The 18,825-nt window shown below is 35.1% G+C and overlaps 1 protein-coding gene and 1 long non-coding RNA gene across 2 annotated transcripts; both read left to right on the forward strand.

Annotated features, from left to right (window-relative positions):
- The first annotated feature begins 53 nt into the window (after positions 1-53).
- Positions 54-3,027, forward strand: LOC122139840. Its single transcript, XR_006156604.1, has 2 exons — positions 54-2,726; positions 2,768-3,027. It is a non-coding gene; the product is annotated as an uncharacterized LOC122139840 (long non-coding RNA).
- A 2,018-nt stretch (positions 3,028-5,045) lies between these two features.
- LOC109073025 (somatostatin-2) lies at positions 5,046-6,514 on the forward strand. The gene is made up of 2 exons (XM_019089209.2): positions 5,046-5,300; positions 6,171-6,514. The coding sequence occupies exons 1-2, from the start codon at positions 5,148-5,150 to the stop codon at positions 6,378-6,380; spliced, it is 363 nt and encodes a 120-aa protein (XP_018944754.1). The 5' UTR covers positions 5,046-5,147; the 3' UTR covers positions 6,381-6,514.
- Positions 6,515-18,825: the final 12,311 nt, after the last annotated feature.

Consider the following 18,825-nt stretch of genomic DNA (forward strand, 5'->3'; position numbering starts at 1 on the left):
CTTCGTTTACAGCAGTGAGCGCAAGCTAGATTCAAGTGATTATAACGTTTTGAATATGGATACTTTTCTTACAAAAATGCATCGATTCACTACAGAAGGCCTTTGTTCACCCCCGGAGTCATGTGAGACACTTTTTTTATGGAAGGCCGCTTTTTATTTCACGTCTTTTGGACTGAAGCAGTGCAACACTTGCTGACCCCAATGATAGAGCTTGAAAGATCAAAGACAATTTTTAATATAACGCTGACTAGATTCGTCTGAAAGAAGAAAGTCATACACACCTAGGATGCCTTGGGGGTGAGTAAAACGCAGCCTGATTTAGATTTTTGGGTGAACTAAACTTTTAATATTACATCTAAAATTTGACTATAGGCTAGACATGTTGCATATTAATAGTACTGTATATGAACCTCAAAGTATATTTTAATTTGTGTATTTTGTGTTGCTCCATAATGATGTTCTAGTTAAGGTGAATTGTAGTGTATAGGGCCCAAACATAACCTCAAGCCCAGGGGTCCCGGCCCCTTAAGTCCTGCCCAGCCCTTAGGCCAAGATGTAGATGAGGCTTAATCGGAATAGATTTGGAGTAATTGATCATTACATCACTTGCTCACCAATGGATCCTCTGCAGTGAATGGGTACCGTCAGAATAAGAGTCCAAACAGCTGATAAAAACATCACAATAATCCACATGACTCCATTCCATCAATTAACCTCTTGTGAAATGATAAGCTGCATGTTTGTGAGAAATCCATCATTAAGGTGTTTAACATAAAACTGACGCATCTGGACAAGATACAAGCCCATAATCCATAATAACACTTCATTCAGTGAAACGGTCCATCTCCTGTTGACTTCTCACATATTTGTTTAGATCTGTTTTGGACTGTTTTTGCATCTAAATGGTTCTTGAGCTGTGCATATTTCTATCCTGATTCAGATGAGACAAAATTTTCACTGGAGAAAGCAATATTATGGATAGAGGACTCATATTTCAGCTGAAACAATGGTTTGAAGTTAAAGGCATTTTAATGATGGAACATGCATCTTTTAGCTACACAATATGTAAACTGATGGACTGGAGTTGTGTGAATTACTTGTAGATTGTGATGTTTTTATCAGCAGTTTGGACTCTTATTCTGACGGCACCCATTCACTGCAGATAAATAAGCAAACTCATCTACATGCTGAATGTTGAGGGTGAGTACATTTTTAGAAAGTTTTCATTTTGGGTTGAACTATTCCTTTAATGAGTGGAATGATACAGTTATGGGTGAAGCAGTTGTTTGATTTTTCAAACACTTTTCAGCCATTTAGAACTTTTGGACAAATTTGGTTGATTGTATTTTTTTTAGGACCACAACCAAACAAAATAATACAGTAGACAGTAACTTAGTAACAGAAGTTCTTTGTTTTGGATTTGCTAAATCCAAAGTACCAGTCCAGTGTTTTTCACTTCAAAGGATTCTTCAGCATTCTTTTCTTTTTCTTTGACATGTCCAGCACTTGTAAATGTGTTTTTCTATCAAAATTACTCATAACAGAATTTGGAGTGACTTCAGTTCAGCTACTTCTCATTACTAAACTGTTTTTCATGTGTAGTTAATTATGAATGACTTTTGTGTGTGGGAATAGCAGTAGAAGGCCATTAGAAAATCCTGGCTAGATTCAAGTGAGCATTGAGAAACAGGCTCTGTGAAAAATAATTTCAGATTTCAGAGTTCAGATTGCTCATATTGAACATAAACTGTGTACTATTATTTTTGTATTTAAAACAGAAACAATATAGTTAATCTACACTCTAGTAATGTTACTGAAAAATTGTTTAGTAATTAAAATTGCAGTATTTTGTTTATTTTTGTCATTATTAATTGTTAACTAATGCACTTCCTTAGTAACAATCTATAAACAAATATGCTAATGTTGCTAATTTAATAATCAAATAGTAATAAATAGCATAGAGTCTTCCGAGTTCCCAAATTTATTTTAATACAAATCCTTTAAGTAATTCCCTAAATATCACGAATTAAAATTTAGTAGTTCCCTGATTATGTATTTTGGATGTGTGTGCAATTGTCAGTATAAGCCAGGTGTGCTTATCATTTTGACTATGATTTTCTGCTTTAGTATACAAATACTTTACTATAGATCTACTTGCTATTAGGACTTTATTCAAAAAAGAATCAAAGTCTTGTTTCTTAGTGTACAAAACTGTTTGTACAAAGCTGTTTTTGGTGCTGAGGTTTTGCAGAGCATATTTAAGCTTGTTCATATTTAACACTGAATGACTTCGAGTTAATGGTGCTATTTGTTAGATTATGAAAAAGAAAAAGAAACTTGAGACACGTTGCGAGAGAGACAAAGTGTGTTTATGTGTAGTCATTATGTGAATTTACCTGAAACTTATTATAGCATTGCATTAAGGAGCTTTCACCATAACTCATATTCAGTTGTAATCAATTTTATATTGTAAACAGGAATTGTAATGAATTATTACATATAAAAGAGTGTCAATGCCAAATCAACTGAGAAATCAGGAGTGTATTCTTGACAACACTTCCTCTACAGAAAATATAAAAACTGTCATCATTGTATCATTGTATCATTTATCGCAGATCTATTGCACTCAGTCAGGTGTATATTTCTTGTCTTTTTCTGAACTAAATCACACTGTGTTTCATAATTGCAACTAAAATAAATCAGGATTGCATATGTTTAGTATAGAAGTTAATGGTCTTTTTTTATCTGCAGTGTTTAATCGCTCAAGAACTGTATAATAGAAAATCCTTTAATTGTTTTTGTCAGAATAATAATAATAAAGAAAAAAAATAACTATGTGTATATTTTGAATATTTCTTTAGAAAATGTCTATGTATATTATAAGATCCCAATAACTTCTCAGTTCTCTTCTATACAGATTTTAATTGGCCAAATGACCATTTTTACACCTTAAAAACACAAAATATTGTGTTTGGATTTGTAGTAACATTGTACTAATTGAATAAATAATCTTTTGGATGAAAATAATATATAGTCATGTTTATTTATTTAAATTTGGACTGTATACGTTATTATATATAAATATTAAGGATGTAATGGCATATATTTGAAAAATGCAGTGTTGTTTTAATCACTGCATATGCGTAACTTCTCTGCTTAATGTAAACTCTGATTTTTCCCCCTAGGATGAGACAATATAGTTTAATTTTATATACTTTGATTTTGGGAACACAAAAAAAAAAAAAAAAAAAAAAAATGAAGGACACAAATTGAGTCTTAAACATGCATTTATAAGCACGACAAACTAAATTATAAACCTACTGCCCTACTGTTAAATGTGTGTGTCAAATGTTTAATATATGAATTCTAAATTTGATGTAAACTGGGGTTAAATAATTTGTTTGCCTTTCCTAAGTCATGACTGCTTAAGGCTGACCACAAGATGTCAGGCCAGAGTTTCTTTTGAATACCTAATGCAAAATTGTTTGTCACTTTTGGCTTTGAAAATTCTCCATAAACAACATTAGTTTATAAAATTCACTCTTTTTTCTATTAGGTGGTGATCTAAATCATTTAAAGCTTAAATTGAATGTGACATTACAGGAATGTGACTGCACATTCAAAAGCCCCAGTTCCATGTTTTCTAACTAAAAGCTACAACCTGGGACTTAAAATAGTCAGAAATATAAATAAATGAACAATTTTGGAAAGCTGTCTGTAAAAATTAAGGTTCTTTATTGGCATCTCTGGTTCCATAAAGAACATCCATATAACCTTTCTATTGCACAAAAGGTTGTTAATAGTGGAAAAAAGGTTCCTTAGATTATTAAAATGTTCTTCATACTAAAAAAGAAATGGATATTTTAAGAACTGTTTACTGAAAGGTTATTTCACTCTTAGAAATAAAGGTGCTTAAAAGGATCTTCACAGCGATGCCATAGAAGAACCATCTCTTTCTTACCTTTTTATAATCTGAAGAAACTTCTTTTGCCACAAAGAACCTTTTGTGAAACAGAAAGGTTCTGCAGATGTTAAAGGTTCTTTATGGAACCATTTAGACAAAAAAAGGTTCTTCTGTGGCATTGTGAATCACCTTTATTTTTAATAATGTTGGGCAACCAAAAATAGTTCTTCTATGGCATCACTGCAAAAACTGCCTTTTGAAAGCTTTACTTTTTAAGAGTATAGATGCAAAACTCACTAGCAGAGTTTTGGATGGTTGGCAAGGCATTGTTATGCTGTTGCTAGGGTGTTCTGATTGGTTGCTAAGTGGTTACTTACTAGCCAAAGTCAAAAAGGCCTACCACCATCATATTCTTCAATTCTTCTAATAGTTCTTCTATGACATTTCTGTGAAAACCTTTTGGAATCTTTAGTTTCAAGACTGCAGATTGGTTGTTTGGTAGCCCATATTAAAAGAGCCCAATTCCTATAAATTATATTCTGGTCTCAAAATATGGTTTGAGGGGTTTCAGGTCCATATGAGCAAAAGTGATACTTGTCTTAGTATAATAATGCCTTCTACTGTAAAGATTTATTACATTTGGGCTTTGTTTTCTAATCCATATCACAGCTGCCACTATATCTTTAATCAATGCTTTAAAGGTTAATTCAGAATTAACTTATAATTAAATTCATTAATTTATCTCTACAGTGCGAATGGAAGATGTTCCCAACAGCACAAACGCTTGTACTTCTTGAGTTAACACTTCAAGAAACATACATTAAACTCTTCATTCAGAATCAATTAAGTTTATAAAGGCTTTTATTCTTCACTTCTGCCGCGGCGTGTGTGCGTCAGAGCGACGGAGACGCACACCCAGGCATTTCTCTGTTGTATTTGTTTTAGATTAGCTGAACAAACCCGAATCCATTCAGTCTAATGCTTTTATTGAAGCCCACATTGTCAAGTCGCAATTCGTTCATTTGCGTTATCTAAATGAGAGTGTTTCCCATTAGTGTGGGACCAGAAGAATCTAAATGCTTTATGACATCACAGTCCGCTATCACCCAGCAACCTGGGCAGCTGTCAGTCAACCGTACCAGTGGAAGGAGAGTTTAAAAAGAGCGCTTGGGATTCCCGAGGGTCCAGAACCAGAACCACAGCTACAAACAGACACTCCGTGAACAGAAGACAGAGGTTTGACATGAGACTGTGTGAGCTGCAGTGTTATTTGGCCCTGTTGGGTCTGTCCCTTATGCTATGTGGTCGCAGTGCAAATTCTCAGTTAGAACCGGACCTGGACTTCCGCCATCGCAGACTTATGCAGAGAGCAAGAGCGATTGGAGAGGCTACACAGGTAAGTTTCAAACGAACATTGACACGAAATCTGGGGCCTGTATTTATCAGCTAGCATCTGGTTTTCCATTGTCTGCATGTTCAGTGTTGCCATGCATCGCAAACTCCCATTCAACAATAATGAATAATAATTGTCATTTACTCACCCTCATATCACTCCAAACAGGTACAGACTGACTTTTTTCTGCAGAACACAAAAGAAGCTTTTCAACTGTTTTTGTCCGTACATTCAAAGTCAATGGATTCCATAACGTTGGACCCCATTGACTTTCATTGTATAGACAAAAGATTTGTGTTCTACAGAAGAAATTATGTCAATAGGACTTAAGGACGATTTGAGGGTGAATAAATAATGACAATTTCACTACATTTTTGGGTGGACTATCCCTTTAAACAAAGCAACCAAACATAAATTTTTGCCATTTCAGGTTGCAGAAATGCTCAGTTTGTTTAATGCTCTAAATCATTCTGCATTTAATAGATGTTTAAATTGGAAATTACTACAATCCCCATCTAATTCTATAGGAAGACATCATTACTTCCAGTCCATCTCTCTTTTTCACTCGCATAGCCTACACACATTTCTAAATGACCCTCTGTTTTTCTCATTTACGTCTTAGCAAGTAAATGCATTATCTTTTACTATACAGGAACTCTGAGTTAACTAAATGCATTTAGTTCTAATCAAAACACACATTATCCTTTAAATACAAAATGGCTTTTCTCCCTTAGCCTCGGTTACCTCATGTTTACCTTGATCTAAATGAATGCGCACCATTAGCTTTGCTAGACATTGCTTATTCCCCAAATAAAAGGGGGGAAATTAACTGAAATACTGATCCCATCTTTTATGTCTTAACATTTCTCTCAGGACTGGACTAAGAAAGATGTAGAGGAGTTCCTTTCCCTGCTTTCCATGCCTGAAATGGAGATGCGAGAGACTGACGTTTCAACGGCAGGTGAAAACAAGGACCTGCGCGTGGAAATAGAACGTTCAGCAGAAAGCTCAAACCACCTGCCCGCTCGGGAACGCAAAGCAGGATGCAAAAACTTCTACTGGAAAGGCTTCACTTCATGCTGAGGCCCTCACTTGAAAATGCCAATAAACACCTTCTCGAATCTATTGCCAAGCTAACTGCTAAGTTAATTGGTTCTGTCAGTCAATCGATTGATTGTAAGTTAATAAAATTCTAAATAAAGAATAAAAATAAAAGAGCTTTTTGTTGTGAATTACATGATGGTATACTATAGCCTCCATTTAGAATGCTATCTGTTCTTTGGACTACATTTGTGAGGGAACATTATCATAAATGATAAGTGTGTGTTTGTTTATGTGATGTCACAATGGTGATTAGTGGTGGTAAATAAGCATTAGTGATCATTCCATTCTATTAAACATGGTGAGAGGCACGAAACACCAATATGGTTTAGAATGACAAAGGAGAGAGAGTGACAAAAAGATTCTGTTCTGAATGTTTGTAGACGCCCCATCCACCTTTCCGCCATTAAAAGCCGCGTGTCCTCATCTTCAGAAGAGCACGCATGACTGACGGAACATCTATGTAGAGAACAAATAACTCACACGCATCATTTGCATTCTCGCTCTCTCTCGCGCACACACTCCAGTTCGATGTGTTCTTCATAAGCGTGTTATTGGCTGTGAAAACAGACACTGCTCCATGATTTCAGCTCCGTCCCTTGAGGCTCGCGCACGAACGCGCAGACAGGGTGGAAAAGGCTGTTAGTCAGTTGTAATTGTTATTTAATTATGAGCCTGAAACACCGCAAATATTTCGACACATCTGGACTGTTTGATTAGCGAGACTTCGTCAGGCATTATGAATGGTTCTCTGCTGCTGTGTTTACCTAGTCCACACATTTCCACTGTGTGTGTGTGTGTAGGTTTAGGCTACACATAATTCTTACACTCTATTACCCGACGAGCTTGCATTAAAATGTGGGTAGAACTATATAGCTATATGTGTGTGACAGAAGGAAGGTGCAGAAGATTTTTTTTTATTAAAAAAACCCCCCAAAACAATATCTTTAATTTCTCCTAGTAAAAATTAGATTAAATGGAAAGCATGAGTAAATGACCCCAGAAATCTAAAAAAAAGTGTCAGACTGTGCTCAGATGATCTGTTATCAAAAGTCTGAAATTGAAAATATGCTCTAATATTTCCATGATCAACTTATCTGCCTCTTATTTGTCATTGTTGTTGTGATACACTTTTTAAAATATCTATATCTTTATATATATATATATATATATATATATATATATATATATATATATATATATATATATATATAAAAGAGCTATAAAAGCTATAAAAAGGCAATTATATTTTTGTCTGGATAGGAAGGAAGATTTGTAATAATAGCCCTATCTCTCTCATGCACACATAAACCCCGCATAAAGATTTTCATGGTATTCCCTCATAATTCCCATCATCTAGCTAAAACAAAACACAAATATGCCACAACTCCTATGTTATGAGGACAACAATAGGCCCAATGAATGAATTGAGTGTATCTTCTCTGTCCACACAGCTCTAGCAAAGCCAGTGACGTGTCACGCTCTCTGAACAAAAGACTCATTACTGTCTTTCACAGTCCCCTCAGCATGCCAAAATAAGTGAAGGAAAACTGGCACAGAGCCAAAGTTATTTCAATTCATTGCAGTGCAGCTTATATATGGTATTTTGTTACTTAACTATTTTTATTTCACTCTGGTCAGATGGAGATATACTGGCCACTGTGTCTGCAGCTGTCAATCAAACCAATTAGTCATGCCACATTGAATGTAATGAGTCATCATGTCAGCTGGACGATTTCTCTTTATCGGCTCTCACTGCTTGCCCACAACCAGCTGATGTTTCTCATGGAGACATATTTAATTTTGTTTATGTTTAGTACAAATATCTGCGAATGTTGCACTGTGATACTGCCAAACTGCTGTTAAGCTGATGCAAAAGTCAAAAGCTATATAAATAATATTGGCTTTTGAGAGACAGTTAAAGAAATTCTTTATATTTTATTTTATTTTTAAATTAGTATATATATATATATATATATATATATATATATATATATATATATATATATATATATATATATATATATATATATATAATTTATTTATTTATTTTGTGAGGGAAAAAAATTGCCTAAAACAGAATCTCCTCTGAGGGCTTAATTCATTTTTAGCATTTGCTAAAATACAATGTAAATAATATAAAAATAGTTGTTTTTTTATTATAAAGTTTTTTTTACCTAACTACAATCTGTTTACTTTTGCTAAACAGCATAATTTAATTATAAAATGCAGGTATATTTATTGCTATTTTTCAATTTAGAATTAGTCTGTAGTAATTGTTTTGTCTTTTAATTATTAATAATAATACTAATTAGTTATTTATTTGTTATTGTTATTCTTATTAAGAATACCAATTTTAACTAGTATTAATGATACTTATTAGTCATTTATTATTATTAGTAGTAATAGTATTATTATCCCCATTATTATGAATCTATTATTATACTATATTTTTATGATTATAATAATAATATTTATTATTATTAAGTCAATAGGTAAGATGGATGGATGGATGAATGGGTAGGTAGATAGATAGATAGATAGATAGATAGATAGATAGATAGATAGATAGATAGATAGATAGATAGATAGATAGATAGATAGATAGATAGTGGTAATAATACATATTAATAATAATAATAACTGTTATAAACATAATATAAGTTTAAGTTATGTTCTCATTTAGATAAATATTTTGATAAATGTGTCTAAGTGTGATTACGTACATGTGCGTGGTCTTAACAGAATCATTAGTCCGTAATCATCAAGAATTATTCAAATAACACAAATCACAATCACTCATCCATTTGAGAGAGAGAGACACAGCACGGCTTCTTAAACACAGTGGTGTGTTCGTTGAGTGTTTATGTGTGCTTTGAGAAGACCAGCATGCTGTCTGCACACACTGAGCTGGTCCATTAGCCTTTGAGGCCTTAAACACTCCCTACCATTCATCCCATTAAACTCCATTTAACATTCTCCCCACTGCTAGGCCACCTATCAAGATCTCTCTAGCATGTGTGTGCGTTGCGTATGGTTTCATATGCTCTGATGCTGATGAAAGCTTACTGAACTGATGATAGACTGTGGCTTGGTCAGAGGTCTATTACATCACACCCTGGCAACTAATACTGAGAATACACGACTGAACTCATGCATGTGAACACGCAGATTCTCTCAGGTCAAAACATTTATAGGGATAGTTCAAAAGACCAACAATTTAATCATTATTTTCTGGTAAATGATTTCAAATGAATCGATTTGAATAAATAAAGTAGCCTATGTATTTATTGATGGATTCATATATATGGAGGCTAGGCTATACTAAAATTTGGCTCAATTCGGACTGGTCTCCCTTCGTGTTTTACATGTAAAAATAATTTAAAAAGTCATTTGTTTGTGAATCAGTTTACACTGGTCGCACTGTATGGTTTCTTTCGCTAAAAAGAATCTAACCCTGCGTCCCAATGTGCATACTATCCACCATATCTGCCCTAAATAGTATTGAAAATTACAAATATCACATAGAATTTAGGATGAATAGTATGCACATTGGGACGCAGGCTAAGCTAAAGTCTCATAAGAGTCATTTCGTAAATAAGACTACACAGTTGCGTTGTATGTTTTTGATTCACTAAAAAGAACCGGCTCATTAGAGTCATATGCTTGAGAATCAGACAACTCTAGTCATGTTGTGTTTATATGTGTGTAGCATTGCAGGTCGCGGGACAACTCAAAACAAAATTCGTTTTTGTCATTATTGCTCAGTAGCTATGCAGTCTTTTATGACATCACATTCAGCGTAGACTGCGAACTCAAATTCTCAACTCAGATAAAATATGGTTTATTGGCGTGACACTGAAGATTCATCAAAGGGCAGCGGTACAGTTACGCTACATCGGAACAGGAAACACTGGTACGTGGCTTTTATCGTAATTCTTGCGTGTTTTATCGGCGAGAATTTCAATTATGCATCTTATTTGAAAGTTTTCTACCGCAGCAAAGTTCTAATGAGGTCCTGTATCTAGTAAGAAAGTGTTCAACGCAAGGCAGTAAAAAGCGTCGCCTTCTAGTCATTTTACACCGACATTAAATTAACTTCATTAACAGCACACTGCACCATCAGCAGGGAAAGAACATTAGAGAAATGAGCCAGCACAAATATGTCCACTTCTGCCTCCAAATCCCCATTTAAACTCGCTTAAAGTTCTACCTCCTCAGTGACTCGTATAAAAAATGACTGTAGGATAAACCGAAGCCAGACTGTACACTGAACTGCTTCAGCTGAACGGCAATATGTTTTCATCCATCATTAAAACACTTTGGAGGACTCCTTTATTGTGTTCTGGTGTTTCTGTATAGAAAAAATTTGAGAGTCAGTAAGATATTTTTTGACAAAGAAAGAAAGAAATTAACCAGATGTGACGTGTTGTTTTTTCTACTTCTAATTAATTTGTGTATGCACAAGTTGTTGTCAGATGTCTTTCTCAGATACTTTGCTGCCTTTCTGTATAGCCAAGTGATGAGCTCATGTTTAAGTGATGGCAACTGTTTTTTTCTTACACATTGATCTTGATACTTCTCTGGTGTATTTTTTTATTATGAATGAACATGAACATATAACCATTATGAATGAATGCTTTGTTTTTGAACCACCAGTCCTCATTAATGATGCATCATAATAGAAATAGAATAACATATTTTTGATACATAAAACTGAACTATTTGACATGCAGTTTTCTGTATTTTCAGGAATAGTTCACCCAGAAATGAAAATTTGCAAAAATAAATACATACATACATACATACATACATACATACATACATACATAATGCACTCACCCTGAGGCCATTCCAGCTGTAGATGAGTTTGTTTCTTCATTGTTGTAGATTATTGGACTCGTAATTTGGCCAGAAGTGGCGGTTTAAAATTAAAACACCTTAATGATGGATTTGTTTCTTACAAATATGTAGCTTTTCCAGTTTTTCCACTAACAGGATGTTAATAAATGGATTGGAATCATGTTGATCTCATGGATTATTGTGATGTTTTTATTAGCTGTTTGGACTTTCATTCTGACGGTACCCATTTACTGCAAAAGATTTATTGATAAGCAAGTGATGTGATGCAAAATATCTCCAAATCTATTCGGATGAAGAAAGAAATTAATCTATGTCTTGGATGGCCTGAGGGTGAACAAATATTCAGCAGTTGTGTGTGTGTGTGAACTATGCATTTAATACTGCTTTGTGTAATCTTTTCAATTTCAAATATCTCAGTAAAGGCTATTATTTGTCATATGTATTATGATTTTATGTTGGTGCACTGAGGCTGTGGAATAATGTGTCTGGGATCTTTTCGTCACCTTCACACCGACAAATTAAACTCATTAAATCACAGATGCTTAAAGCAGATTTGATGATATATCCCTGCTAAAATATTCTGTTGTTCATCATGCTGTCCTATGGGAAAGCTAGTTTGGCTGTTTTAGAAAGGGAGATATAGGACGAGTGAGTGAGGGAGGGAGACCAACTGACCTTTATCCAGCAGATACTGTATTTTCTGTGAAATGCCTGCAAACCATTGCAAATACAGTCTGAATAAGGTGTGTATCACATCTCTCATTTCCATAAAGGTCAGACGTGTGTATAATACAGGCAGACAGATGCATAAACACAGACTGATAGGTCAGCTGGTGGCTGCACTAAGAGCCAAAGAAAGGATAAGATGTGAATGTATTGAATTTATTCCCTATATCTGTGGTGTTCGTGCTGTTTTGAAAAGTGTTCGGGAATGGAACCCCTGGAACTTCTTTGGAGTGCCTGTTAAAGACCCCCCAGTGGTGTAAAACGAGTTTTTAATGTTGTTTACATGTCTGTCTGGTGTTTTTGATATGCTTAAAGGCAAACCATGTGCAAATTCATCAGTCAAAACCATTGCTCCGCAGAATACAAAAAAATGTGGTTTGAACCAGTTCCTGTTTCCTACTGTCACAAACCTGTAACCAATCCCTTCAACCTGTGGCTGAAGCTTTATCATTAGCGAAGCATTTCTGTGCTGATTTTGAGAAGTTAGCTGCCTAAGATGGTGAACAGGAACATGGTTTGTGTAAGCAAGACATTATTATACAGTAGCTGTTACATAACAGGCCAAAGGCTAATGATATCAATTATGTGTGCAACGCTGTAGAGAATGATACACAAAATGTATTATCATTCTGATACATTGACTTGTAAACAACGCTGTATAACTCGCTCTTCCTCTTGTTCTTCATAATCACTTAATGCTTCAAACATTCATATATGGCTGAATTAATCCAATATTGCCATTTGGCATTGTGTAGCATTTACTACATAAGTTAAGTGAAAGTGGAGCAGGTAGTCCGAGTTGGTGTGATTGGTGGAGGCAGTAACAAATTTGCATATTCATAGTATAGGCCTTATGTATCCACTCCCCTTTTCCACACTTGTTGTCTTCCGTTTGTATTCCACCAAGTGAAGGTAAGGTCATACGAATTTTATGAATAAACCACTTATTTTAAAATCTTCCCGGTCTAACTGACATTTGTTATGGCACCTGCTTTAAACGTTACAATTCTCATGGTAACTTTTAACTTTTAAAAAGTAAATGCACTTCACCATCTAATTACTCTTCAACAATGATGCTATAGATCAGGGCTGTCCAAACCTGTTCCTGGAAGGCCACTGTCCTGCAAAGTTTAGTTCCAACCCTAAATAAACACACTTGAACCAACTCATCAAGGTTTTCAGACTCACTAGAAACTTACAGGCAAGTGTGTTGGAGCTACACTCTGCAGGCAGTTGGCCCTCCACGAGCAAAATTGGGCAGCACTGTTATAGATTAACCGCAAAGGATGAAATTCTAAAAGATGGCTGTGCACTTGTTTCTCTGATGCACAAGGTCTATACTAAGGATGTAGATGTAATATTCAAGCCATTGTAAGGCATGAAGAAAAAAAACATTTAATATGTCATTTCGATTATCAACAATGCGTTTTAAGGGATAAAATTAGTGACTACAAGAGGAAAGTAAGTAGAATGGAATGTAGAATGATGTCATAGTGAGATTCCATGCCTTTGTAGTGCATTGTTCTAGAAACCTCAGAATGGAATATGTAAGCAAGTATGACTCACATTCAAATGAATATGTAAATCACAGAGGTGACCGTAGGAAGTGACATCATGGCAAACTGTGTCTGATTGTAGCGACAGCTTCAAAAGGAACTAAATAAATTAAGCAATTAAGAAGTGCATGTGACGAAAAACTGATAATTGCGCAGTTCATTAAACAAGCAAAGTAGTTTGGAGTTGTCTGCTGATTAGCATGAATTCTGCGTATGCATGAATAGCTCCCGAAACTGGTTACGTTTTCATATTCCTGACACAGAAGAAAGAGATTTGATGTTATTTAAGCTGCATAAAAGAATCACAGCGGTTCAATTGCAGCCAATTCTTTGTTGCAAAAACGGAGATGAAAAGTTTGAAAGCAATTTATTTCGAGATGTTCAGGAGATCATTTTGACCTGCTCAAAGACATTTATACACACACACACACACTTGAGAGAAAGTATGTTCTCTCCGTCTGAGTTGAAGAGCTGATTAGCAGTGTGAGGGTGGGTAGACGGGGTTCGGCGAGGCTGTGTTTAAATATCAATGCTGAATGATTCCACTGCCAGGTGCTCTTTTCTCTCGTCTCTGCCTGACTGCTCCATCACTAAATACCATTGATTCTGCTATTACACACTCACACGGGGTGTAACGCTTCACAGCAGTACCATTTGTTTGAGACTGTGTGAGTATGTTTGCTTGAGCCTGAAATACAGTGAGTAATGTTGTATCATAGGGAGGTGTCTGAAGCTCATGATTTCACATTGCATAGAACTGTGAAGATGTTGAATCATGTTCTCTACATACTGGATGCAGTACATTATACAGAAAGCATTAACTTTATGAATGAAAGATCAATGTGACTGCATAGGATTTCATGCAAAGTAAGTATTCTTCAAAGTCTTCAAAGTTTGTGCATACACACAGTGCTAAAACAAATATAAAATCTGGGTGGGGAACACGTCAACAATATTAAATAGCCATTAAAAACAAGCTATCCTTTATTTTTAAAGCATTTTTTATTTAAAATCAATCTTGTGAGAGACAAAATTTCCCCTAGTTGAAAAATCACCTCTATAAAGTGTGGGTTTATAGCACATACATTTTTTATGCTTAGACACTGAAATGTACAATGTATGTTTCCAAAATGAAAACCTTTTTACATACAGTATGTAGACTTTAATGTTTTTACAAATGAAATACAAATGAGGATTTTATTGCATTTATTATAAATGACATTAGTTAAATGTTTAATGCCATTGCATTTATCTAACAGTTGAAGCATTTACCTAATTTTGCATTCTGTTTTGATTCTGTGTCATAGATTTTCTCATATTTCATACTTGAGATTTGATTTGAATTAATCTAAACAAAGAGTGCAAATGATTTTACTTATGTTAGGCTCTCTGGATTCATTTATAAATAAAACTGCCATTAAAAAGCTCATTCTCCGATAAAGATTTTCTATCATTTACTAATAAATGAATGTTTTGCTCTGGGGTGTCTGAGCACTGAACTCGCTCACCTGTGAAGTTACCCTCACAAAGGTTCGAGTTTTTAAAGGATTTCAACAGATTTGTAAGTATTCATCATTTTGTATGTATAGTTGTAAAGGAGGATGGCATTATGGTGATGCTGGTATTGGGCATTTTATACTCTATTCAAACATAAATGTGAGAAAGTAAAGAAAAAGAGAGATAAAGGCCTAAAATTGCAAGTTGACCTTTAACATAATTAAAAGACTTATGGGATTGTTTCCAGTTTGAAAAATGTATGAACCACTCACATTTCTCAGGCTTGATTCATTTAAACTTTGCTCATCTTTGTGTAATTTCTTGAAATTAGCTGGCAGCTTATTAAAAATCTTTCGATGGGAACAGAGATAAGAATGAATAATAAGAAATCAAAAAGGACAATTTTATGATTTCATCAAACAATAGCAAGCGCAAACAGAACACATCAACGCAGTGGAACAGACTGGCCTTAATTTCATTTCAGTAAACGTCAGAAGCTAATTTTTCATCAGAAGCTTCGTTTGCTGTTCTGTATACATTACTTTTTATTGCAGCTTTTGGATGTGATTCTATCATAAACATACTTGTATAGACATACAATTTTCACCTCTTGGGTGATTAAACAGAGAAAACATCACACGGATATTGAGGAAGGGGACCAAGTCACTAAGACCAAGTGTTAGAGATTTTAGCAATGGATTTATTTGGCATAGGCCTAAATACTGCATAGGAACACCCTAGCATCACAACAGTTTTGCACAGGAAATCATTGTTCACTATTTCTTTGAAATAATACAAATACAAATAATAAGATCTGTTAGTCTAATTGCAGGGATGAATGAATTGTATCCATGTGTGTTTGTGGTAAATTTCCATGTGTTTGTTGTGAGAATGACAGGTTCTGTGTTCACTTATGCTGCTGTGAGCTTGTGTGTGTGTGTATGTGTATGCGTGTGGCTGCAAGTCATTTCACACTTTCATACACAAATTTCCACACTTTATGTGTGTGGATGTGAGGAAAGAGAAAATGCCGGCGGAGGAGGACGAGCCTGCGAGGTGGACAAAGGGCAGGGTGAGTAATTCCTCCAAGTCTCTGACGAGCCCGAATCCTGACAGACGAATTTAAGAGCATGCAATTCAAATCAAAGCATTTATTCATCTGATCTGCATCTGTGTTGGCATCTCCACCTTTCCTTCTCTGTATCTAAAATCTTTATCTTAATCCTAATGTAATGTGCTTATATGTATATATAAAAAAAATATATATGTGTATGTGTGTGTGTGTGTGTTATATATATATATATATATGTGTATGTGTGTGTGTGTGTGTGTGTGTGTGTGTGTGTGTGTGTGTGTGTGTGTGTGTGTGAGTAATCAAAAAGATAAAAATTATTATATTATATATATATACACACACACACACACATACTATTTAAATCTTGTTTTATATTTCATATAGTTTACTATTTATGTATATATATTAAGCTATGAAGATACATTAAACCATCAATTTATACATTTTACATTTATACAATAAATACATTTATTTCATTATGCATGCGATCTCTCTCTAATCTCTGTCTTTTACTTCAGTTTCTCGTTATGATAACAAATTAGTCCACAAATAAATTAAAATGATCAATGATACACTGGAGTAAATATATTTATGGAAGGAAGGAAGAAGGTGGAGAAGCAGTTAAGGGAGGTGACAGGATGGCAGTGAAGAAGAAAAAGGTTAAGGGAGGGAGGTAAAATGAGAGGAAAGTAGATGTGATTAAACTTAAAATTAATGGAGCATACAAACCGCCATCCCCCAAACGCCACACATCCACCTTGACACATCCCATTTCCTCCTCTTCACAACACACACACATCATCCTAAGCCAGATGGCCATGAAAGACTTCATCATCACCTCCAACATGTGTGAATGTGTATGCTGCACACTGCACAGTGGGTTTGTGCTATATATGTGTGTGTAGGTGACATGACTTTGTTTTAAAATATGATTTAAACAACCACTGCTAGACAAATGAATGGAAAGGTGTTTGTGGACAGGCCAGTCTGCCTCCGAGATGATGGACAGATGTGTCCAGATTGCTATGGCCACCTGGAGTGACACTAAGCACCTGACCCCATTTTGTATGTGTGTGTGTATGTGTGTGTGTGTTTGACAGAGGTTAATGACCTTTCCATTAAAACAGATGAGCCTTTTTAGCACCTCATCAGTCAAACATCTCTATGTTTCAAAAAAATCCCAGTTTCCTGGAAAGTCGCACTCCATAAATTCCAATTAAAACTACAAAAAAATTGAATTGAACACCATTATGCTTGGGTTGCTATGCAATTGATACGTTGTTTTGAGTAGTCTTTAGCATGTTGCTTTTCTGTAGATCCATTGTAATTTTTTTATTTGTTTATTTCTGGAGCACCCATTAGTAAAGATGTTTGGCTAGATGTGCTAGCCAAGCAACTGCAATTGAGATGATTGGGAATTCTGAATATATAGCTTTCCAGTTATATTACAAGTCACTGGTTGCTCACTAACTCAAGTGAAAAGAGATGACCACTAACTCTCAATGGTATTTTGGTCAGTAGATATGGCTCAGATCCTACTTTTACACCTGACTTGTCATTGTTACACACTGGCTTAACAATTGGGCTTCACAACAACATTTTCTATGAGTTGTTTTGTTGCACATTTTTCTCCAGCTTATTTTCTCTCTCATTTAACCTGCCTGAAAGGAAAAGTTCACACAAAATTATTATTTGATTTAAAGGGATAGTTCACCCAAAAATTAAAAATTCTGTCATTAATTACTCACACTCAAGTCGTTCCAAACGCATGTCCGTGTTGAAGTAAGCAGCAGCGCAATGCGCATGCCACGTTTACGTGAAGCGGAAGTGCGAAGACAGGATGAGGAGGAGAAGAATTGTTGAACAAAGTCTCCTTACTACGTTTTTGGGCCTTGATCATGGTAGTACCCTTGCTGTCTATGGGAGGGTCAAAGAGCTCTCGGAATGCATCAGAAATATCTTAATTTGTGTTCCGAAGATGAACGACAGTCTTATGGGTTTGGAAAGACTTGAGGGTGAGTAATTAATGACAGAACTTTCATTTTTGGGTGAACTATCCCTTTAAATTTACTCACCCTCAGTCCATCCAAGATGTAGATCTTGTAGATTTAGTTTATTTCTTCATTAGAACAAATTTGGATAAATTATCACTTGCTCACCAAGGGATCCACTGCAGTGAATGGGTGCCGTCAGAATGAGAGTCCAAACAGCTGATAAAAACATCAATAATCCACGAGTAATCCACATGACTCCATCCATGAAATATGAACTAAAAGCTGCATGTTTGAAACAAATCCATCATTTAAGGCATTCTAACTTCATACCATTGCTTCTAGCCAAACTATTAGTCCATAATCCATAACAATGTGTCCTCTAGTGAAAAAGTCCATCTCCTATTATATTCTAACATCAAAATCCACCGACATATTTTTTAGAACTGTTTTGGCTTGGTTTTGCTTGTAAACAGTACTTGGTCTGTGCATATTTCTCAAGATTCAGACAAGACAACTTTTTCAACAGAGAAAGCAATATTATGGATAGAGGACTTGTATAAGCCCAAAATAATGGTTTGAAGTTAAAAACGTCTTAATGATGGATTTGTTTCTTACAAACATGCAGCTTTTTGCTTCACATGACGTTAATTGATGGACTGGAGTGGTGTGGATTACTTATGGATTATTGTGATATTTTTTCAGATGTTTGGACTTTC

Source organism: Cyprinus carpio, chromosome B15 (assembly GCF_018340385.1).
Source record: "Cyprinus carpio isolate SPL01 chromosome B15, ASM1834038v1, whole genome shotgun sequence".
NCBI classification, from domain to species: domain Eukaryota; kingdom Metazoa; phylum Chordata; class Actinopteri; order Cypriniformes; family Cyprinidae; genus Cyprinus; species Cyprinus carpio.

Coding starts and splice junctions, on each gene's coding strand:
- LOC109073025 (XM_019089209.2), top strand. CDS start 5,148: ATGAGACTGTGTGAGCTGCAGTGTTATTTGGCCCTGTTGGGTCTGTCC. Junction 5,301..6,170: donor CGATTGGAGAGGCTACACAG/GTAAGTTTCAAA, acceptor CATTTCTCTCAG/GACTGGACTAAGAAAGATGT.